General features: G+C 41.1%; 1 protein-coding gene across 13 annotated transcripts in view; it reads left to right on the top strand.

The window, feature by feature from the left end:
* Positions 1-21,058, top strand: part of ACSL1 (acyl-CoA synthetase long chain family member 1) — a 48,688-nt gene extending 27,630 nt beyond the window's left edge. For all 13 annotated transcript variants that reach the window (XM_035111731.3, XM_088661042.1, XM_035111724.3 and 10 more), the window contains 16 exons: positions 1,023-1,122; positions 1,575-1,753; positions 4,494-4,526; positions 4,648-4,699; positions 5,122-5,195; positions 7,286-7,363; positions 8,896-9,030; positions 9,260-9,394; positions 9,877-9,972; positions 11,014-11,086; positions 12,681-12,769; positions 14,683-14,799; positions 16,969-17,112; positions 18,291-18,392; positions 18,895-18,966; positions 19,737-21,058. In XM_035111731.3, coding sequence (XP_034967622.3) covers positions 1,023-1,122; positions 1,575-1,753; positions 4,494-4,526; positions 4,648-4,699; positions 5,122-5,195; positions 7,286-7,363; positions 8,896-9,030; positions 9,260-9,394; positions 9,877-9,972; positions 11,014-11,086; positions 12,681-12,769; positions 14,683-14,799; positions 16,969-17,112; positions 18,291-18,392; positions 18,895-18,966; positions 19,737-19,877 — 1,620 coding nt within the window. In that variant the 3' untranslated portion in view covers positions 19,878-21,058. The remainder of the gene's footprint in view (positions 1-1,022; positions 1,123-1,574; positions 1,754-4,493; positions 4,527-4,647; positions 4,700-5,121; positions 5,196-7,285; positions 7,364-8,895; positions 9,031-9,259; positions 9,395-9,876; positions 9,973-11,013; positions 11,087-12,680; positions 12,770-14,682; positions 14,800-16,968; positions 17,113-18,290; positions 18,393-18,894; positions 18,967-19,736) is intronic.
* Positions 21,059-24,871: the final 3,813 nt, after the last annotated feature.

Consider the following 24,871-nt stretch of genomic DNA (forward strand, 5'->3'; position numbering starts at 1 on the left):
TTAGCCATCGGTTAGCTTGCTTATTATAGTATTGCTTAAATCAGCTTTATCCTTCAGGTTCACGGCAACATATCATGATGAAAGTGTCCTCCTATGGCACTTCCTGATGCACATTGCATTACAATACTCTTTGTACAAGTGGTTGCTTTTTGTAATGTATTCTTGTAAATGCTTGTATTGAACAAATTCATGTGGCAGTGAACTGGGTTTGATAGCAGCACATGTAAACAAGATGGAAGTAGATATGACTGTTGTGGAGCAATAGCCCTTTTTTTACCACTCCATGCCCTTGCAGCTGCCAAATGTATGATGTGATCTCACCACACTTTTCCAGTACTCTATTACAAAGAAGAGGAGAGGGAAACTCTTTATATCATTTTCAGCAGCAGATCTGTGTTTACTATGTCCAGTTCCTCCCACAGGGGCAATGTGAAGTAACCCTGAGAAACAAGATGCAGAAGTAATGTTCTTTTTTCAGTACTCCAGAATTACAAAATATTTCAACACGAATACGTACGTCCAACTCTAATGATTTATTGACAGACTGTTCCAGGACTGTTTGTGTGTGTTGGGGTTGGGGTAATAGTTCCTCCTTATCTTGGTGTCTGTTCAGACTATCAGCTTGTGATTGAACTGGTTGTTATGCACATGCAGAATGCAACAAACTGCATCAGCAAAAGTTGGCTTGTAACTTATCATAACAACAAATCTGTGCCAAACACTCACATGCATGGGCTGGCAAAACAGCACCGATCACAAGGTGGAATAGCTGCGTGAATGGAGTCTTAGCTTCCATGACAGTATTCATAAAGGAAACTTGAATTGCAAAAGCATAGACTTTCTCCCTTACTGCTGTGTACTTCAGTTGATGGCAGCAGCTTGCTTTGCAAACAAACAAGGCTGACACTGACATACTTGAGTCACTGTTTGAATGGTAGTGTGAAAATACCTAAACCAGGCCAGCTGGCTGTAGCATCTGTGCTTGGCAAATAAGCACTGCATTAACTCTGCTTCTCTTGCAGTGGGTTATAATTGAACAAGGATGCTACTCTTACTCTATGGTGGCTGTACCCCTCTACGACACCCTTGGAACTGAAGCTATTACTTACATTGTAAATAAAGGTATATTCTCCATTCCTCAACAACTGAATACACTTGTCTGTAACACCATAACCTAAACATCACTGAATACAACTTAATTTTGCAGCTGTAGAGTTCTTTGCAGAATTGTTTTTGAAAGCTGCTACAGCAACAGAATAGCAGTAGGTAAGATGAAGTAGCCTTTAATAGCTGAGTAGACACAAGGACTTGCTGACTATAGGAAGTGAATTCATCGATTCCGACAATCTTTTTTTGGGTATAATTGCTTTGGAGAAGGAGCAGCCTGAAGAGCGTTCTTGGAAATGGCCTACATACAATAAGATCCCTGCAGCAAAATGAAAGCGCCAAACTTAAGTGCACAATATGCAATTTACTCCCAACCTTGGTGACATAGTCTTTTGTGCAGAAGTAGACTTGACAGTGTGAGGATAAGCTGATTCTAATAACTTTGCCCCCTTTCTTCCCAATTTTAGCTGACCTAGCATTGGTTTTTTGTGATAAGCCTGAAAAGGCGAAGCTCCTGTTGGATAGCATCGAGAAAGGAGAACTATCTGTCCTCAAGACAATTGTGATCATGGATCCCTTTGAGAGTGATCTTGCTACTCGTGGAAAGAAATGTGGAGTGGATGTAATCAGCATGAAAGAACTTGAGGTGAGCAAAGTAGTTTATGGGAGAGCCACAAGTTTTGATGATACATCAAAATGCCTTGATCAAGGGAAGAAAGAAGCAAAGTTTAGCAAGTTACAAAATGCTGATCTTTGACCAACAGAGTAAACAATAAAGGTTGAACTTGTGTTGTGTAAAAGCTTGGATCTCCTGGCCAGTTTACAAATTAGTATTTCACAACATGCCACTAAACATTTGCTAAGATTAAAGATACACAACCTAGTATAACTGGTTCAAAGGTTGTGTCAATTCTGGGGGGGGGGGAATCACACATCACACTTGAACAATGTTAACAAGAACCTGTAGTCCTGATTTATAAAGTGTCATTGCAACAAAGATCAGAGGTCTTGTGTGCAAATCCATACTCCAAATGTAATTTGTGCTTCTGTAATGTAGTTCTCCAGTAAGCTTTCAAGTCTGACTTTTGAGGAGCCTGAACATTTAATTGGATGGCATGAAAAAAGATCCAGCTTCCGAGTGTCTAGCGCTGATGCCTATGTGCTTCCAGTTAGGATTAGGCAGGTCAATTGAGACTTTTTATCACAAGAAGAACCTCACTGGATCAGCCCAAAGGCCCATATAGACCAGATTTTCTGTTCTCACAATAGCCAGACAGATGTCCCTGGGAAACCTGCAAGCAGAATTTGAGCACAACAGCACTTGCCCCACCTGCGATTCCCAGGAACTGGTATTCAAAAGTATACGGCTCTGACAGTAGTGGTAGAATGTAGCCATCATGGCTAGCAACCATTGATAGCCTTATCCAACATGAATTTATGTAAAGCCATCCAGGTTGGGACATCATGGCCTCCTATGCAGGCAAACTCCAGAGTTTAACTGTTTGCTGTGTGAAGTACTTTCTTTTGTGTCCCGAATCTCCCAACATTCAGCTTCCTTAATGTACGTGAGTTTTTGTTTTACAAGGGCAAAATCCTCCTTTAGGTGAATGGCTTTCTACTGAAGCACCTGCAATATTATTTTGTGTTGAGGCTCAGGGATGTCCATTTCTGCCTGAACTTTACCCTACCTATTCAGAATCCTATTGCCAATAGAGTTACACATGTTTTGGTTACCAAAGTGTTTAAAAAGTGCTTGCACTTGCAGAAGAATTCCTGAATTTGCCAACAACATGTCCAAAGACTGGGTTGAACTCCCTCTGAAGGAACTGCAGCAGACTCTGTGTTGGACTTCCCTTGCAGTTGATCCAGAAACCTCAGTTAATGCAGAATGTTGCAGCACAGCTGCTGACAAGAATGAGAACTTGTCAATATATTACACCTGTGCTCAAAGATATGTGCAAGTTCAAGGTGTTAGTAAATAAAACCCTCAATAGCTTGGAATGAGATTATTCGAAGGGTCAACTTGCCCCATATGTGCCTACTTGATCACTTTGATCTGTGGAACTTGCATTTTTGCAGAAGCCATATAATGTTCATTTCACATCTGCCTTTTACTGTGGCAGTACCTATGCTAAAAAACTTCCTGCCTGGTAACATCAGGCAGTGTCTACTGTATTCTAAAAACTTTTGTTTCTTTATGCCTTTTCAAATACATAATTGCATTAGGTATACTTGTTTTCAATTTCTGTTGATTTGTAGTTTTTGATGCATAAAATATTTAGCTGGCTTAGTGTTTGTTATTGTAGCTGTTGTTATTAAATTGTCTTTAAACAAATAATTTGGAGTTCTACACTGCTAAAGTAGTATCACTGAAGCTTTTTCTTGGGGAAAAGATGGCTTTGTTTTTAATCTGCTTGGGAACCTGTTCAGACTAGGGTGGAATCTACACACATATAAAAACGGTTATGAAAATGCTTTTTAAAAAAATACACTGAATTCCATACGGCTTACCATTGCCATCTAGTGTCACATTGTGTATTGCACTTAAAACACACTTAAAATGTTTTATTTGCAGCTGTATAGCTGAGTCCTAGCTCTTGCCTCCAGACTATCACCAGGTTTATTTGTTTCATTATTGGTAGAAATTCACTCATAATAGTGATACCACATGCATTTCTTTCGTTTCTGCTCCCCAGCCCAATGGCAACACCTTCAGAAAACTAGAGGCCAAGGGCAGCACTGTTAAACTTAATATTAAAGAAGTTTAATAATTTCTGGCTTGTGTCCTGAGGTGAAGTTTAGGGTGTGGATTTCCAAATGTCTGATTACCAGCATGAGCCTTTCTTCATTCAGGAAAGGAGCTTTCCTTTAGTTATTTATTTTTAAGTGGCAAATTTGAAAACCACAACAAGCTATCTCATGCATATACCAAGGTGGAATTTACTACTAGTTGTATCTTGTATGTCATGCCAGTTCAGATCTGTCCTGAATCAACTGCATGCAATCAAACACAATTTACTGTGCTACCACTGGAGGTGCTCCAATTCTAGTTCACCGAGGGAGGGGAAAGGTCAGAACCTGTGGGCATTTGATGAGTACAGAGTACAGAGCATAAGCCTTGCTAGCTTTCCAAAACTTAATTGAGTTTAAAACCTGTCAAAATGTATAACCTATAAATGAGGAAAGCTGTCATTGTTTTAAGGGCTGGGTGAATAGTTGCTCTTTCCCTTCCAAATAGTTGAGCCTTTGTTAGAAACTTGTGAATGAAAAGTAGTTTTCACTGCTGCTCCTGAGAGAGCTTAAAGTAAGAGCTATCGAAATCCCAACCATCATTAGCTTCCTAACTTGCCATCTCTTTCTCTCTCTCCTTCCTGTCATCCTTAAAGGCATTGGGAAGAGTCCACAAACACAAAGCTGTAGTAAGTATCATGCAGATTCTAATATAAAAATCTAGTTTACATTTTTTTAACCTTTCAAACTGTGTGTGTGATCAGTTGTTAAAGACAGAATGCTAGTGTAATCTCTTACTCTTCTTCGTAGCTTCCCAAACCAGAAGATCTAGCCATAATCTGTTTCACCAGTGGAACTACAGGTACACCTTAGAAGTATTGTAATGGGGAGACAACATTAATCAGTTGGGGAAGTGAGATTAGAATTTTGAGATACCTGGATTGTAGTGTAACATAGAAAACTCTTTTAATACTATAAAACCAGATTCTTTAATAAACTGCTATGAGCCCTAGTTTTTGATGGGGCACAGAAACTTCAGTTGTATGTCTCGGCTGCTGAGAAAGACAGATGTTTTGGAGGTAGGGGAAATTATCCAGCCTTGCCCATCTCCTGGATTTCTCTTCATATTTGGTAGGACATTTAAGGAAGTAAAATGGATTATGTGTATTCATTGTATAACCTATCATTCTTAAGCTCTTACATATGTATACAAGCGTTTTCAGAAGCTTAGTTAGGAACCGGATGTATTCACTATTACATATATTAACACCTTTTTTCCTCTAGGAAGCCCCAAGGGAGCAATGATTACTCACCAAAATATAGTGAGCAATATGTCAGCATTTGTGAAAGCTACAGAGGTAAAGTATGATGGCTGAGTTTTTAAAAGCTTAGAGTGTACCTCACTTGGAATGGAAGCACCTAAACCTTCCACAATGTGCTACCCCTTGAGCTTCTGAAACATGTTATAACAAGGCTGTTGGAGATAGACAACTGCATTGCACAATTAAAACTTTGTTAGCATTCTATTTTAAAACAACAACACAAAGCTGCCCAATGTAATACGTAGACTCTGTGGCAGTCTTCCCCAGCCTGGCACTTTTCAGATGTTTTTGATTCCTACTTGCAACATGCATGGCTGGTTGGCAGGGATTATGGGAGTTGTAGTCAAACAACACCTGGAGGGGTAGTAGATGGGAAAGGCTGCTTTGTGAAGTAATCTTAATTATAGTTGGGTTTAGTAGCACCCTGTCTTGAAGGCTCACTGAAATTGTAAGGAGAAACAGAACATAGGTGTGTCTGCTAAATTTCTTAATACTTCAGATTGCCTTATGGCACTGAGTGCTGTAGTGTTGTAAGAATTACTGCAATAATGTAAGGTGGGCCAGTGCTCCCACATGAATTCTGCTCTGAGTGGCTTTCCTAAGGCCACTGAGATTTGATGGTTGAGATGGTATTTGGGCCAGATGCTATTTGACATGAAGCTTATCTCCATAACGAATGTTCCACCAGCTTTCCCCACATATTTTAATTCTAGCTAACGTAACCTAGTGTTAACTCTATACCCAAGTGTATTATTGCTTCTCTACTTTCCTGATTCAAAGAGCTCTCACATAAAGCACATTATCAAGAGATACCTGGATTTTTGTAAAAAAATAACAAGTACTGGTAGATCAGTCGGTTTAGTGCTGCATTAAGGAGGATCCAATCGAGGGATGATTGGACGATGCAGTCAGCCCTTTATATCTGATGTTCCTATCTAACTTTTCATATGATAGAAGTTCTCACTTATTCAGTTTTTCTTGTGACCTTGAGGCAAGAAAAAACTTTTCTAATATGATTGTTATCAATAATCCAGGATTAGACATGAGAAGGGACCCAGTTGGCGCTGTGGTTAAACCACTGAGCCTAGGGCTTGCTGATCAGAAGGTCGGCGGTTCGAATCCCTGCAACGGGGTGAGCTCCCGTTGCTCGGTCCCAGCTCCTGCCAACCTAGCAGTTCGAAAGCACCTCAAAATGCAAGTAGATAAATAGGAACCGCTACAGCGGGAAGGTAAACGGCGTTTCCGTGTGCTGCTCTGGTTTGCCAGAAGCGGCTTTGTCATGCTGGCCACATGACCTGGAAGCTGTACGCCGGCTCCCTCGGCCAATAATGCGAGATGAGCGCTGCAACCCCAGAGTCGGTCACGACTGGACCTAATGGTCAGGGGTCCCTTTACCTTTACCCTTTAGACATGAGAACCTTGTTAGCTGTGAAGGTCCCACTGGAAATGATTGACACAACTTTCAAACCACATTTTGCAGCTGATAGGGCAATGTGGTATAGAAAATAGTCTCCAGAATAACTTGATCAGCTAACTTGGGTTTTTGTCTAATTTGTAGCTTGCATTCTTTCCAGTTGTGTTGGTGTCTGTTTTAAATAACATGGAATAACAGGGGGGAATAAGTTGGTGGCTTGGAGCTTCTCAACATCAGCAACTTTTAAAAAATAATCAAAAGACCTAACTCCTTTTAAAAATTCAAAGTTAACCATTAAAAAGAAGGACTTTGGCAAAGAAGGACTTTAGTAAAATATAAAAAAGAAAAAAAGAAAAAACAGTGGAAAAAACAAAGAGTTTAAACTGATGTAAATAAACCTGTGAGAAACAACAACAAAAAGAACCAGATATAATGGAAAGGGTTGGAAGCATTGTCTATTAGTGGAATTGGAATACATTTTGAGATATTATTTTGGCATGTATGATTTTGGTTTTGTTTTGCTTTGTATTTTATATTTTGTTTGTGTACCTGAAGATTTGATGTATTTTTTAAATTTTGGAAATATTTTATTAATAAAAAAGAAGGACTTTGGGATAAATATGTGTTTGGGTATCTGTTCTTGCACTAACTATACAAATTTAACTCTTGCATTTTTCTCTTTCTTTCCTTCTATTGGTGCTTCCACTGACAGACAGCACTTGTTCCTTCTACAGAAGATATTTTAATATCCTTCTTGCCTCTGGCCCACATGTTTGAGAGAGTTGTGGAGGTAGGAACCTGTATTTTCTATGTAACAATTAAGTAGTGTCCTCTTTTTGCAGAGTGGCTATATAATGAGTCCCAGGGACACACACATTTCCTTTTTGCCTCTTGCACATGCATTTGAAAGAATTATGCAGGTAAGACTCTTTCTTTGTGGGGAAGCAATTTTTTTGTCAGCCTGTCAACAAGTAAGTAAGCCTCTGTAGACCAAATGGGGCTTTTAAAAATGTTGAAACTCTGAAAATTAGTGTAGATTTGCTTCCCTTCCCTGATGTGATCAATATTTCTGCTGCACTTCTAGTCTTAATAGTACAGCACAAATAGCTAAGAAATAGCAATAGTATGACCCCAGCCGTACACCATTCTTTTTTACAGTTGATTGTGCTGATTCCAGCTGGTGTGTAAAGAATGCGCCGAGCCATTCAAATAAGCTCCAAAGTAGAGGTTTTGATAGTTTTCTAGTTTCCTCCTTGCTCTAAAGTAGATAGCCATACACATACTCAAACCCCTAGTGCAAGTTGCATGGGCACATATAGACACAAGTTTCACTAAAAGCATAAATCTATATATATATATAAATGTAAACTGGCCATGTCCGTTAGTATCCACGTTTCACCAAAACCGTCTGACTGATTGTGTTCAAATTTTGACACAATGCCACATGCGAATGAGAGCAAGCCCATACCATTTTCAAAGACATATGTCACACCTGTGCCTGGTAAAAACCCCAAAACCCTGTGTTTCAAAACACACCACTCAGATGAAAATGCATTCTGGGAAAAGAACCAGGTTGCAAACCAGTGCCCTCTAGCGGTGGCTACACTGGTACTACATCTATAGAACAATCCCTCTCAACAGCACCTCAGCTGCCGTTTACATACTAGGCCGAAGCCTTTACAGACTAGGCCGAATAGAGGTACTGACTTGCCTGGGTGGGGGTTGGGGGTGGGGAGGGGACAGGATAGGTCAGGACACGGTGGGGCAAGTCACAGGGATGACCCGGGGTGGGGGGGAAGAGGGGGAGTGATATGTCATGGGACGGGACAGGGTGGGGGAAATCACAGGGAAAACCTGGGGTGGGGGAGGAGCAGGTGGGATACATCATGGATTGACAGAGGGTGGTGGCAGTCACAGGGATTAGCCACGGCAACGTGTGGCAGGGCCACCTAGTACCAATCTTGGTGCTAGATTGTGAGGCAGGAAACACAGTGTGAACCAGATTAGTCAAACATTTGCATGCTCATTGGCACTGGGGCGCGGAACATATTGAGGACTGTAACTTTTGTTTTAGTTGGGTGTGTGAGGCAAAAATGATGGAAATAAGTTGCTTAGACAGCAATGTTTTTCTTGGTAAAGATACTTGGTCAGAGTCTAGCTATTGCTAAGCAGTTAAACTTGTAATATGCCAGAAGAGAGTAAAGAATGCATTAAACTACACTTAGAAAATATACAGAATGTCCCTAATTTTTAACTTGGGCAAATCTACTTATCCAGCCAGGTGGGTTTGGTTTTAATTCTCTATATGGTGTCGTTCAACAGTGTGTGATTCTCTGTCATGGAGCTCGGATAGGATTTTTCCAGGGAGACATCAGGCTACTTATGGATGACTTAAAAACTTTGCAGCCTACAGTGTTTCCAGTTGTGCCAAGACTTCTGAACAGAATGTTTGATAAAGTAAGTCCACGAGCAATCAAATACAGTCCATGCTTTCCTTCTCACTTCCCTTACAAGTTCAGAAGAGCACACTCTGCATCTTGGTGAACCTGCCTGTAGCCATCAGCACAGACATCACAAGCAAAGATGCCTCTAGGATTTGCTCGGTGAACCGGTATCAATAAGCCAATAAATGACCCATGCAATTTTTTTGTTGCAAACATAATAAAAAAATGGTCTCTCTTCTCAGATCTTTAGCCAAGCAAATACTTCATTTAAGCGGTGGATATTGGATTTTGCTTCCAAGAGGAAAGAAGCGGAACTTAGAAGTGGCATAATTAGAAATAACAGCCTGTGGGATAAAATGATTTTCCGTAAAATACAGGTAAAATAGTGTGCTCACTGGAGGGGGCAGAAGCAATTGGGTTACAAGTACACCCTGCATGGCAGAAACATCCACTTTCAAGAGGATGGCTTCAAACAATCCCAATAAAGAGCCCACTTGCACATTAATTTATTATGCAGTCATCCTGCCCTCAGCTCCTTTGGAAGGAAGGCAGGATATACTTTTAATAAATGAATTAAACAAATGAAAATTGCCTTCTACTGTACATGCTTGGTTTTAGAATGGCCACTGATCTTCATTGCTGTGTCATGGAACAACGCAGCCAGTGGTACAGTGAATACTGTCCTAAGGAATAATCTCTTTATTCACCTAACTCACATGTACATAGAAACAATCAATGGGATTTGCACATTTGAATCACATTGAGATGTATATCCAAGTGCCACTCACCATAGCTTTTTCCTGGATGCTACTGTAGGAATGAAAATAATTGTGGACACTTCCCCCTCCCCCCTTTTCAGGCAAATCTGGGAGGAAAAGTCAGGCTAATGATAACAGGAGCAGCTCCTGTTTCTGCCAATGTACTGACCTTCCTAAGAGCAGCTCTTGGTTGTCAGGTGAGTTTGGATTGTGACTGAACTGTAAATCTGGTTTACTTGTTATTTCGTAAAGTTTCCTTATAGCATTTTTTTTTAATGTCAAGAGTATAAACGCCATACTTTCCTCATAGTGTTAAAGTATAACTAAAAAGAGTAGAATTTGAGTAGGAGAGAAGCTGATGTGCAGGTTGCCTCACTCTAAGGATGTATTTTTTGGGGGGGATCACTTCTAGTACATGTCATTAGATGCCTCACTACAAAAACTAGCTCTCTTTTTGATAGCACGGTATTTCCATGAAGTGGACAGTAGTCCACGGAAACGTATGCCATAATAAATTTGTTTGTCGTAAGGTGACACAAGACTACTTGTTGATTTTGCTGCAACAGACTTACATTCCTGTCCTTCTGAAAGCATTATGCCCATGAGTGAAAATCTCCCATTCCCAATGCACACTTAAAAGAGGGAGACGTGCTTCCACAATTCAGTGGGTTTGGCCTTTAGGTATAATGTTAGGCCAGGGGCTGGATGCTAATGTTTATTATTAAAACTACAAGAATGTATTTCAGAAAACGCTCCAAATTGAAAGCAGATGGGATTTTGTTCAAATCTTCTAACAAAGCTATAGACTTGTGATCACTCACTAAAGACAATTCTGTAGTGTACAGTGGTATCTCAGGTTAAGTACTTAATTGGTTCTGGAAGTCCGTACTTAACCTGAAGCGTACTTAACCTGAAGCGAACTTTCCCATTGAAAGTAATGGAAAGTGGATTAATCCGTTCCAGACAGGTCCGCAGAGTACTTAAATTGAAAGTACTCAACCTGAAGTGTACTTAACCCGAGGTATGACTGTATATGTTGGAATTGCTACTGAAAATACTGGTAGTGCAGGAAGGCAAAGAGACCATGGATAGCTTAGCAAAAATGAATCCTACGTTTATAGGATGCAAAGCTTAGCCTGCATATCGCCTACAGTTCTGTTTTTTGAGTTAAAGGAACAACGAAACAGGAGAGGGGCAATAAAAGCTCTAATGGCTAATTTGTATACTCTGCTTAACAGTTTTATGAAGGCTATGGACAGACAGAATGCACAGCTGGATGTTCCCTAACAGTACCTGGTGACTGGACCGCTGGTAGGGCTTCTGTGTTCTTTCTTGAAATGTTGTTAAAAAGATGGCATGGTAACTCAAGCATGAAGTGAGCCTTCCAAAGAAGTTTATGGATTGTTAGTGCAAGGAAAGGAAAGTTGTCTTGCTTCTAGTAGTAGTCCACCTGGTGTTCTGGAAAAAAAGGGAGTCTTGCTGTTCTGCTCTGTGCAATCCCACAGAGCGTGGAGCTTTTCAATTTGCATTTCATTTCCACATTAGACTGGAATTGACAGTATATTCCATATATCTGGTGGAGATTGGCCGTGGAAGTTCATGATAGCAGAACCAGCCCATCTTAAAAGTGCCACAGCATCTTCTCTGAAGACAGTTCAGAAACTTTAGCTGGGGCAGAATTTGGCGGCCAGGTTGTTTGGGACAGAACAGTATGAGCATAATACACTGCTTGAAGCTACTGCCTCAAACACCATCTTCATATTACACCGTTTCTTGCTTGACTACATTGGCTGCCAATTAGTTTCCAGGCCCAGTTCAAAGTCTTGTTTTTGACCTATAAAGCCTTAAATGGATCAGGATCACAATACCTCAAGGACCACATCTCTCCATGTGAACCTACCCCAGGCTTCCTCAACCTCGGCCCTCCAGATGTTTTTGGCCTACAACTCCCATGATCCCTAGCTAGCAGGACCAGTGGTCGGGGATGATGGTCCAGTGGTCAGGGGTGTCTCAAAACATCTGGAGGGCCAAGGTTAAGGAAGCCTGACCTACCCAGACCCTGAAATCATCCTCTGATGTCCTTCTTTGTATGCCTCCTCTTTGAGAGGTCCTGAGGGTAGCAATGCAAGAACAGGGCTTTTCTGCAGTGGCTCCCTGTTAGTGGAATGCTCTCCCTAAGGAGGTTCGGCTGGTGCCTTCATGATACACTTTTAGGCCTCAGGCCTTTGGCTGATTATCACACTATTCCTTTTTAAATGTGTTTGCGGGAAGGGGAGGGGTTTTATTTATTTGTTGTTTTAGTCCTTGTTTTCTAATGTATTTTGTGTTTTTTAAATCTTATATATTTATGTTGTTAACCACTCTGAGATCTACGGATCAAGTGCAGTATACTAATTTAATAAATAAAATAAAAATAAAATTTATGCACTAAGTACCAGCTTGCCTGGCTGCACTTGAACTCAGTCAGGTTCCTACTGGTTATTTTGATAAGAACAGATAAACACGGTAGCTAATCACAGGTCTAGCTACTTTAATGAACCTAAGCCTTGGATGCAAATGCATACATGGAAAGCCTAGTGTAACGCAAATAAGGTATTGTGGTAACAAAGCACTGGGCATCTATGTCACATGGATCTCTATAGTCAATGACCATCAGCAAATTTGGAATGTATGAGTTGACTCTAGAAGAGTTTGTTTTGATCAGTGTGATGGCTGGGAGCCTTAATACAACTTTAAAAAGCTGAGGTCAAGGTACTCTTTGAAACATTCAAAACTCAGGCTTGGGACCATGAGAAAACAATAAAGATTGCAGTGTGAATGACGCCACTTCTGCTTATGTAGATCTATAGTTATACAGTGAGTACTATTGCCACATGCTTAAAAACATTATTTATCCAACAAATAGGTCACGTTGGTGCCCCAATGCCTTGCAACATTGTAAAGCTTGTTGATGTTGAAGAAATGAATTATTTTGCTGCCAAAGGAGAGGGTGAGGTAAGTAGCACTCAAAATCCTAAGAATGGACCTATGCCAGGAGTCCTCCGTCTCAAATTGTACCCATTGTTTAAAAATAAATACGATATATATCCATAGAAACTATTTTTTAAAAATCTCACTCAGTTTAATGACCTCAGATTGTGATCTCGATCAATGCAGTTTGACAAACAGAAACAAATGCTCTGGTAATATCACTAAAGCATGAGATTAGAGAGAATCGCTCTTGAGTGAGATGCACTGGCTACAGTAAATGAGCTTTACTCCCACTCCATCCTAACATTGAAACACTTAATAGGAGGCCTCCTGTTTCCGGTGGTGGGAAATGGCTGACTCCCATACGATCAGACCCCAGCCATGCCAGTAATTCAGGGCTGATATGGGGGTAATTAGCCCTGGCAGACTCCCCAAGATGGGGGAGGACTGTCTCAAAGACCCGCAGATTGTCTGAGATTGCCAGCTTGCATTGTGCAAGTGGCAGGACACTGGGTCAAAAAGCATGGTATGGCTGGCACTCTCCAAGGCCACTCCCATAGCCGGAAATATCTGCTTTGATAAAATAATTAGATTTGGACAATAAGCAGACATAGTCTGGACCGGAGAAGACTGAGAAAAAACCTACAGAATTGTACAGTCCCTGGTGTTTAAGCTCAGACTTCAAACCTGATTCTCGTCATGATGTTTGGATTATGGAGGAGGACTGATATGTGCTTTCTTCACTTCAATACTTATAACTGGTTTTCTATGCCAAGCCTCATTAAGAGACCTAATTTATTTTGAGGAGTACAGATGGACTTCTATTTATAATTAAATGCTCAACTGCGCAACTTTGTTTGGTTTGAAAGACTTGATAAAGAAAAGAATTAAGATGGCACCTGTGACGCAGCAAAAATAGAAAAATGAAAGTTTCTCCCTGTTTTGAGGGAAGAGGGAGATGCTTGTTGGCTGACTTTGCAGTGATTCGAGACAATAATTTGAAATAAAATACAGAGCATTTGTTTGCATGACTTTCATTAAGTGTGAGAGAGACATCCCAAAATGGATGTCTAGCAGCCACCCTCCTAGGGCCCGGGAAGGGGGATTGTGTGGTCTCCGAAAGCTGATCGATTGCCAAATTATTTATATCTGTGGAGTGCAAACATATGCCTAACATCAAAGACAGAGTTGGGCAACAGCACCGGAGGGAATAACGTAACAACTTTATTATAATTTGGGAGTTGCTGCATCATAAAACTTCAAAAGAAGATTTAGATAACAGCCTGGATCAGAGATTGGAATGAGGAAGGAGAAGCTGCACTAACAAACAAGTTGGAAAAATAGACATTTTTAAATACAACTGTGCTTGATGGATGTAAGGATACAGTCATACCTTGACTTACAAAGGCTTCGACTTCCGAAGAATTCGACTTCCGAAGTCGAAGCCTCCGGAAGTCTTTTCGGTGCGTGCGGTCGCGCATGCGCCGTAGCGGCACTTCGACCTATGAAAACCTCGACTTACAAAGACGACCGCGGAATGGATCGTCTTCGTAAGTCAAGGTACCACTGTATATGATTTTGGACAGGATTGAGAATTGCAGAGCCAGGGACGGAGAACTTTAAAGAGATAAGATTGGAATGTGGAAAACAGGAAAACAACAGAAGATCAGGAATAAGACATCGGAAATATGCTTCAGAGGTCCAGACCATGGGGAGCCTGGGAAAAATTAATAATTAACAATTTGGATTACAATTTGGTTGTGTGTTTTTTTAGTTTATTGTTTTTAATTGGAATATTGTATTTGGAATATTATAATTGGCTGTTTGTATTGGAAAACTAATAATAAATGATTTTTTATTAAAAAAGAAACACTTAATAGGAGAAACCTGTTTTGCAGATATATTTTTTACAGACCATGTGTTTCATTCTTTTTCAGGTTTGCGTAAAAGGGCCAAATGTGTTCCTAGGCTATCTGAAGGAACCTGAAAAGACTGCAGAAGTTCTTGACAAAGATGGCTGGGTACACACCGGAGATATCGGGAAATGGTTACCAGTAAGTAAACCTGTGAATCGAGCATTTTGAGACATAACAAATTTCAAGATAGTTTGCCATTGATTTAATTCCACAGATAGAGGTGTCCAGTCTTTTCATTGTCCATGCCCTACATATCTTCTTTCCTCTTTGCATTCTCTTTTTTAACTTCACAAACATGTTTTATCCTCATTTAAGAGTGTCTCAGGTTAGAATGGGAAAGGTACCAGAAGGCTGCTTCAGTCCTTTAATCAGAAACCAATTAAAATGCAAAAATTAGTGCAAGTTAGTAAGAACGATGGTTGGCCCATTACTAATCCTACTCAGAGTAGACCCATTGAAGTTAATGGATACAACTAATGTAGTTTATTGATTTTTATGGGCCTGCTCCAAGTAGGACTTAGTGGAACACAACCCAATGTTCTCTTAAGCTTCACTAACAAAAAAAGTCTGTGTGATTTGATGCAGCATCATACTGCTAAGGCTTTAGAAGTAACTTAAGCATGTCCTTGTCTGCATGTGTAGATCAAATTGTCTGTTGTACAAGTGTCATCAGGATGGCAAGCCAAAGCACTGAATAATATGAAGTTAATTACAGGGGGGAAAACAGGTTAATGACAGAAACAGCATTCAGACTGGGGTGGTGACTACTTGGTTTAATTCTACAAGGGATGGAAAAGAGGAAAATACTGGTAATGTCAAATAAGGGAACAGCAACAGATGCCAGAAATGTGAAGCTTCTAATTAGGCGAGAGGAATCTGAGAATAAACAACACTGGTGACAGCAATGCACCTTTGTTTTTTATATTGAACCAGTTTCATTCTGACTTGAACGCAGACCATTTCTTCCAGCTACAATACCAGTGTTTCCCAACCAGTGTGCCTCCAGATGTTTTGGGACTACAACTTCCATCATTCCTGACCACTGGTCTTGCTAGCTAGGGATGATTGGAGTTGTAGTCCCAAAACATCTGGAGGCACACTGGTTGGGAAACACTGTACTATACTTAACTTAAGGGTCAGTCAACACCACCATCAGGATTGTGATGTAGAAGCTGGCCTTTCAGTGGAGTTAAGACAATGCAAAATTCGTATTACCACAATTACTACATTTCTTTATGTTGGCATTCCATCTGCAGCTGTTAGACAACTAGTAGAAAGGCCCAGCTGTGGATCGATATATCAACAATGGAGGAATGGATGAATATGCCCAGGGATTTAGCAGTGCAACCCTCTGATTACCTGTGGGGGCAGGAAGAGGTGGATCAGTCACAGCAACTGCACCTCCAGGAGGTCCCGATTGCTACAGTGGATCAATTGCAGCAAATTGTTGTAGTAGAGTGTGCTGCCACCAGAACACAGCTGCACAGTATACCTGAAAGGGTTCAAACTGCAAAGCTAAGTTGCATAGTATCCCTCCTGGGATACCAACCTTAATACATAGAATGCCAGGCATTTCAGACTCTTCCCCAAGACAGATGATTAAGCAGCTCAGAACATTTAGTACCCAGCTAACAAATGGAGGAGGGAGACAATACACCACTGTAGCAGCTGAGGCCTCTTTACCAGGAGAACCTGGGAATGCGTTCTAGGTGGTCTGAGGCATTCATCCCATCACCATTGACAAAGTTGGGACAGTGTATTATGCAATGAATGTAAATGAATGAATCTTTGATTTATTTATTTCACACTTGTTTGTAACATGCTAATAACTGATACTCAAGCAATTGTTGCTTGTTCTAATGTAGGCATAAATTATATATAGATATAGATATACAGTGGTACCTCGACTTACGAAGGCGATCCGTTCCGCGGCGCTCTTCATAAGTCGAAACCTTCGTAAGTCGAAGCGTCCATTTTGCACATGTGCAAAGCGCGATTTTACACATGCACAGGCTGCACGTGCCGCTTCTGCGCATTTGGCGAAAATATGTCTGGGTTAGCGGACTTCGGAAGTCGAAACCTTCGGAAGTCGAGGCACTCGTAAGTTGAGGTACCACTGTAGACAGATAGATCCAGTTGTTCCAGATGATTCAAAGATAATGAGCAAGGTCAAATGCTACTGTGAACTATTCCTTCTGTTGAGGCTTCTGCTAGCACTTGTATTATTGTTCATGGACCAATGTGGTCCTGAATTCATTACGTGAACAGTTCTTTAGGAGTAGGCTGACTATTATTATTGTGTTACAGAATGGTACACTGAAGATAATTGACAGGAAAAAACATATATTCAAACTTGCACAAGGAGAATATATTGCACCAGAAAAAATAGAGAATGTTTATATGAGGAGTGAGCCTGTTGCCCAGATATTTGTCTATGGTGAAAGTTTGCAGGTATGTAGGTATCTGTTTACCTTAAATGTCTATTAGAAATAGCCTTCTAAATGGGGCACGTAAGCATATTTTTAAAAGTTGTTAGTGGATTTTATTTACAATTAGATAAAATGCTTACTTCTGGACAGGTTAGACTAGCAAAGAGCTGTTTGTAAAATATAAAAAGTGATATTGCTTATTTGGGAAAAGCCAATTTATAAAAAGATATTTGTTTCTGTAGTAGTACTAATGTGTACATTTAGGCTACCTGATACAAGCGAGGCACCTAGTAATGCCTTGATGAATTTCTAATCTATGCCGGGAAACATTCTTCCATAAATGTTGAGTCTTAAATGTGAAGTCCTTAGAATTTTAGGGCAGATTTATTTAAATATTTACCGTGTTTCTCCTAAAATAAGACACGTCTTACAATTATTTTTCCTCTAAAAAAAATACATCGCGACTTATTTTCGGGGGATGTCTTATTGTTAAGTATGGTACAGGGCTTTCTTGCGCCGCCCGCTGAGCCTGCTGCTGGGTCCCAGGGCTTCACGCCGCACGGCTGTGGCTGCTGCCGGCTCCTGCCGTGTCCTGCAGCTTTGCGCGCCGCCCGCTGCTGGGTCCTGGGGCTTCACGCAGCGCGGTGCGGCTGAGGCTGCTGCCGGCTCCTGCCGGGTCCTGCGGCTTCACCCGCCGCCCGTTGAGCCCGCTGCCGGGTCCTGGGGCTTCGTGCGGCGCGGCTGAGGCTGCTGCCGGCTCCTGCCGAGTCCTGCGGCTTCGCGCACTGCGCCGCACCGCACCGCATGAAGCCCAGGGCCCCAGCAGCGGGCGGCGCGCGAAGCCGCAGGACCCGGCAGCAGCCCCAGCCGCGCCGCAGCGCGTGAAGCCCAGGGACCTGGCAGCGGGCGGCGCGCGAAGCCGCAGGACCCGGCAGGAGCCAGCAGCAGCAGCAGCAGCCTCAGCCGCGCCACGCGAAGCCCCAGGACCCGCTGCTGGGTCCCTGGGCTTCACGCAGTGCAAATCTGATCTCTTCATCGTGTCTTCTTCTACCTGCAGTGATGCAACAAACCCCTCCATAGCATCGACAATAGCATAGCCTGCTACTTGACTGCACTTTGTGGGGTGGGTGGTTCTCAGAGAAACTTCTAAAATGAATTCTCAGTGGGCAGCTTCTAACATGCTCCCTTACTTCTATTTAGGCTTTCCTAATAGGAATTGTAGTACCAGATCCAGATGTTTTGTGTAGCTGGGCCAAGAAAAAAGGACTGGGAGGCACCTATGAAGAACTATGCAGGAGCAAGGTAAGGGATTGGATCTGTAATTTATAGAAGTCTTTTCTTCCCACACTTTTCATAAGCTTCATCCAGGCATCCATTCTGCTCCTGAGACCACAGCGTGGCAGGTGAACAGGGGTTACACCTGCTAGCCTCATCACAATGTCTACACATCAGCCCAGTCTGCTTTTATGCTCTGACTAGCATTGCCTAGAGGGTTGACTAGGGGTCAATGTGGCCCTCAGTCCACGAAAGCTTAGCCACCTCTGGTCTATGTGGTAGTGACTACTCATACGTTTCCATCAAGCAATTGAAAGTCCTGGATTACTGGAACATTCGGTCTCATGGGGGGACCTATGCATGTACAGCTAGCTACTCCCTTTTATATCTGAAATGAACACATGCCGGTGAGGGATGGATAAAGATGCACAATGAAACCTGTGCACTTTTGATAGGTGGTCCACAAATAGTTCAGAAATACTTTCTCTCAGTATTGTTCTATAACTCTTATTATTCTGAATCCCAATAGGACACCAAAAAATATATTCTGGAAGACCTGCTGAAAGTTGGGAAAGAGTTTGGCTTGAAGTCCTTTGAACAGGTGAGTATCTCTTTGAAGTTTCAACTATAATATTTGTACTATGATTTCATGTTAAACTGCTTTATTTGCATAGTTTAGCAGCTGGAAACTTTAACTGGTTCATTATTGAATCAATGCTCTAATTTTAGAACAAACTTGAATCTGTGGGGCTGATTTTTGAGAATAGATCTTAATTTCATCCCACTGTTACTGCAATAGGGAATAGAATAAAGGTGTCTTTCTCTTTCCCTTTTGAGTGTCAGTTATGTAATTTTATCAGGAAGAGGAAAAAAACCTAATGCTGCAAACAAGTAATGAAAGAAGTTTTAAGATCAAAAGTTTAAAATATAAATTGACAAAATATAACCAATAGAATATGCCTAGCACTGTGTTTGTGTGTGTATCAGTAATAAATGCTGTAATGTACAAATAGTAATAAATTCAAAGAAAATGCTATAATAACTGGATGTATTTCAACCCAAGTGATCATCTTCAGTGGTACCACAAAATATTACAAAAAATTCAGCCTCATCAACTAGCATGCTTGTGAACAATATAAAATAATCTTCTAGACATATTTTATTGGTTTATTTTTTATTTTCTAACTTTTCCTTTAGTTTTCATTGTTAAATCCTACTTTGCAGAGTTATACTGCTGAGTATTCCTAACATAAATCACTTAGAACAAACTGTTCTGAACATTATCTCATATATTCCAAAATACCAATTTGCTGTTAATACTAGTTAATGAAAAAAGTATGCAAAATCTTACTTCCTGTCTTATCTTTCCAGGTCAAAGGCATTACCCTTCACCCTGAAATGTTCTCTGTTGAGAATGGCCTGCTAACGCCAACATTAAAGGCGAAGAGACCGGAGCTACGCAAATACTTCAAGTCCCAGATAGAAGAACTCTATGCCAATATACAGATGTAACTGAGGAAAAGTGTTGGAGAGAATGGCATTTGCTATTGACCTTCATATCTCTAAATTGACTACAGCAAATATATGGAAGGAAACAGTGCAATCATTAACTTGTACGCAAAGGGGTACTCGACATAGGAAAACTGAAGAAAATGGAACACTGCCTTACTGTCCACTTGTGTTGCAGACCATTTTTTATGGTGACATACAACTTCTTCAATGCGCCTTAAAACTGTAAATGGTATCTATGTGATTTGTAAGTTATTTAAGACTTCCTCAGCCAAAAATGTGACTCTCTCCAAGGCATGTAAAGGGATGTGTGTGTGTGTGTGTGTTGCTAGCACATTTTATTGTCTTTAGTATATTGTGCAGCTGGTGGTTTCCGCCCCATGGAGATTTTTAGTGTACATTGAGAAAGGCAGGTCCCTTAGGACGCTGGCAGAAACTTGGCTGCTTTGGTTTCCTGTTGACTCCTTTGAAGCTCTTCTGGGTGTGTCTTACGCCCTAGGAATCTAGATGAAACTACCAATGCAATACATGTTGACTTCATGAGCTCCAGAGATGGTTGGGCCATTGCAATATCATGCTGTAGCATGCATGTGGATGGAGTTCCAGTGCTGGGACTAAGGGTCATGCTCATTCATTGTTGGCTACTAGATTGCCAGAACAGGCTTAACCTTGGCCACTTTTAACTTGATGATCTTTGTGCAAAGTTGGCTTCTGCCTCACACTATTCTCACTTTCTGATCTCCAATATACAAAAAAGCCAGACACTGGGATGTGGTTTAACATGGGACATTCTTTCATTAGGCATGGAGTAGGGAAAGATATTTCAGTTGCCATGTATCTGCACCTGTATTTCATTTGGGGGGGGGGGTGAAATTGAGATGCCTTGTAATAATCCATGCTTGAGGTTTTTTCCACATAGCAAGTCATAAATTCCTGTTTAAATATATGTAAACAAGCACAATGAAGTTTGCACTAAAGATTGTGTAACTGTAATGCACTACTCAGTTGTATAATTTCATACATATGTACCATAATTGCACAGCCAAGCCAATACTCTTAGAGTATTAAGTCACTTGTTACATTGGAGTTCAAATGTTTGCTTAGTGTTGGCTATTTCTATATTTTATAAACCAAAATTTTCAAAAACCAATGAAGGAAACCAAAATAAATATTTCTGCATTTAATTTGAGTAAACCTTTTTAAGAAATTGCATCAAATGTTCATAACAATGGGAACCACTGTCTGAAAAGTGTGGCATGGTGAAATGTAGTTTAAAAGAAACTGATTATTACTTATTCATTTATGGGGTGAGGGCCATTAATCATGTTCCAAATGAGGCCTAAGAAAGAAAAAAAATGGTAGGATCCTTAAAGTTGCTCTGCTGGATTTTCAACTCTTGCTTTCTCTCACAGTTGTTTTCTGCAATTATGGTGAAACAATAAACACACAACTCTGTGTACGGCTATTGCAGAGAGCTCTTTGCAAATTCAGAGTGCTCGGCCTGTTAATAATCATGGGCTATAGCTTACTACATGAACAGGAGGAAACCAGTAGCTTATTAGAGGAGCTTGTGGTACAGTTAACATCTGCAGTGGTCTGAAAAAGGCTTGTTAAGAACTTAAGAAGAGCGCTGCTGGATCAGACCAAAGACTCATCTAATCCAGCATCTTGTTTTCAGTAACCACCCAGATGCACTCAAGTCCTGCTTTGTTTCCCACAGGCAACCATGCATTTGAGCTTCCCAGCAACTGCCTTATTCAGAAGACTGCTCCTACAAAAATAACCTGAGGTCATACAATGGCTTTCTCCCTCCCCATTGTTGCTACGTTACCAGCGTGGGGTGTTTGTTTGTTTGTAGCTCTAATATCTGCAAAAAGTTTGGCTCCGCAATTTAAAGCAGGGATGGGCAACTTATGCCCCTCCAGATGTTAGCCTAAAACTCCCATTACCTGGCCATTCCAATGGAAGCTGGAAGTCCAGAAACACTTATGAAGCCACCAGCTCCCCACTCCTGATTTAAAGAAATAAGATCCCTGCTTCACTCAGGCTGCAGCTTTATATCCCTATTGGACATGGATTTAGAAAATGCAGGATGTATCCTCAACTCTTTCCCTATTTAAATCAAAACTGTTAACTCTGGTGTCTTGTTTTGTAAGTTTTTAATGTATGTACTCTGTATTTGGAAGCTGTAAATTGCTGTGTAATATTCTGATACCTTAACAGTCTTTTGATACTCGCTTGCTTTGAGGAAGCGGCATCTATATTATAGTCCTGCTTACTGTAAATTATGTAAAATTTACAAACATTTCTGCTTCTTGTTTGACCAAAAGCACTTAGAAGAACACGGCCTTTGTTACAATATTGGGGGGGTGGGGTGGAACTGAAAATTAGATCACCTTTAAAAGCATACTCCTGATTCTTTCTAGTTCAAATGGTGGAATGGATGTCTTCTCTAACAAATTGTTTGTCTGATTAACTTGAAAAACAGTGACATGAGGTGTTACAGGCTAAGGAGTGTCAAGATCCTCCCTTTCCCCATTAAAGTGAAATGAATAGAACAGTACTCTGCTAATCTAAGATTAGTTGTGCTGCTTATGCCTTATCTTCATGCTTCAGGAACACATCTGTTGGCTCTTGGTCTACCCTACAGATTTCACTAAATTCTACCCCACCCCACCCATATGTAATTACTTCTGCAATTCAACCACCATAAATAAGTGTCTACTGCTTCCTTTTCACATAGTTTGGCAAGAGGCAGAAATATGCAATCTCTTTATCTTGACATCTCAGATGCTTGCAGAAACATGCCCACAGTGTGCAGTAAAACTTTAGCAAAAGAGCTTGTTGTAGTTTAGAGTGTGTTGTCGTTTCTATCAGATAAGCAGCCTCGCAACTCTGTAGGTGGTGGTAGTATTGTTAGCAAATTCTCTGCACTGAATTTGGGGCACCTGGCAGATGAACCTGCTTTCAGAAACCTCTCATGGAGAGTGCAGCAAGCAGCTGAACCCACTGAGGAGGGCATCTTGTCAAAAGACCCTCCAAAACTGGGAGATGCCCCCCTTTGTGATGATGCCCACAAGAGAGAAGGCAAGCCATTTCCCTCAAAACATCTAAGGGGGCCCTGAGGACAATCTTTAGAATTAATCTAACCATGACATGGTTCACTATGTTTCTAAATCTTGAGGGATAGCAAAAGAAGCAGAATGCAAAAAGAATTAGGAATCCTACTTACTCAACCTGTGGGTCCCCAGACGTTGTTGGACTTTAGCTTCATAGCTCCTCATTTCTCACTACTCACAGTGTATGTGCTAGGGCTTCCCGATGAACATGTCGACAAGTTGGTGCCAGTTCAAATTAAAGGCTGGAGCTCTCTCCCATGCCCTTTTCTCTTTCATAGTGTGTGTGTCTCCAAGGTGGGTGTGCCAACCTGTATGTTCTCAGTAGCACCTGGAACATTATAAGATTGGTGGTTGAGTCTAGAAGAATAGTTCAGCAAATGGTTAACACATGAAGTCTGGGCTGCAGGAATTTAAATGGAGTTCTTTCTCTATTTGCATAAGTATCTTTCTGTAGTAAAGCTAGAGAAGTATCTTTGTACAGTATAGACTAATTGCACTACTTTCAGGTAAATTGCAATATCAAGTCATAGACTAATTGCACTACTGTCAGATAAATTACAATATCAAGTCAAGACTTGTTCAGAATAGGCTCCAATTAGTCTAATATACTGCACTATCTATCTATGCATCAGTGTTTCACACTAATATACCTATACTTTTGAGGGTATAGTAACACACCACTCTTATTTAAATGTGGATATTTTATCTTCTTATTAGCCTCAGCTGTACTGATCAGGACATTCAGTAATCCTGATGAAAACAGAGCATGAGAGGCAGCATATAATATGCCAAATTCAGTGAAAAGAATACAGAATAGGGGTCAGCAAACTTTTTCAGCAGGGGGCCGGTCCACTGTCCCTCAGACCTTGTGGGGGGCCGGACTATATTTTGGGGGGAAAAATGAACGAATTTCTATGCCCCACAAATAACCCAGAGATGCATTTTAAATAAAAGATCCGGCCCCCGGGCCTTAGTTTAGGGACCCCTGGATTAAGGCTTAATTGAAGTGCCCTAGCATGGCTGTGATGGTAGTACTGAACTGTAATCTTCCATTCACAGAAGGTTCTTTGATCTGACAAAGGCTTCTGTTAAAGGAAAGGGAGTAAGGTATTTTTTTGCTGACTTTTCCTTCCCTGTCTAGTAGGCATGGGGAAACTTTGGCCATCCAGATGCTGTTGAACAACAACTATCCCTGGCCATTGGTCATGCTTGCTGGGGCTGATGGGAGATGTAGTTCAGCAACAACTGGAAGGATAAGGATTCCCCACACCTGCTTTACAGCCTCCTAAATCTGCTGCAGAAAGATTAGCCCCCTACCCCGAACAACAGGAGATTGTAAAAGATGTGAATTTGCAAAAATTGTTTCCCTTTTTTTATTCATGGAAGCCTTCACTGGCTCAGAGACTCTTCCACTAATGGAAGGACACAGATATGACTCAAGGTGATTCTTTGTCAGTACAGTATTGTCCCGAGGCACTTTCTTCTTGCAGGATTGTACAACAGACCCTCAGGTGTCCATTGATATTCTTGCCAAGTACTTTGTGGATAAAATCACTTGTGTCTCACTTGGAAGTCCAAGTTGACTGCACTGCAAATGTTGGGCATCTCCTTAATGTCATTTGGTCCTTTTTATTTGGATGGCTTTCTATTGAGACAGCCTGACGTTATGGGCAGGTTGACCCGAGACATGTGGCCTATCACCTGTATACAGTACTTGATCCTTGCCCATTATGACAATTAACAGCTACGGTACCATAGGGAGCCTGTGTGACTGCAAGTGTTGAGTGCCTTCAGTGGCCTTCAGAGATTGACCACAATATCATTCAGGGCCACCTGTCTAGGATGAATGTGGGATGCACCATGCGTCAGTGGCTCTGA

This window comes from Zootoca vivipara, chromosome Z1 (assembly GCF_965207765.1).
Source record: "Zootoca vivipara chromosome Z1, rZooViv2.hap1.1, whole genome shotgun sequence".
NCBI lineage: Eukaryota > Metazoa > Chordata > Lepidosauria > Squamata > Lacertidae > Zootoca > Zootoca vivipara.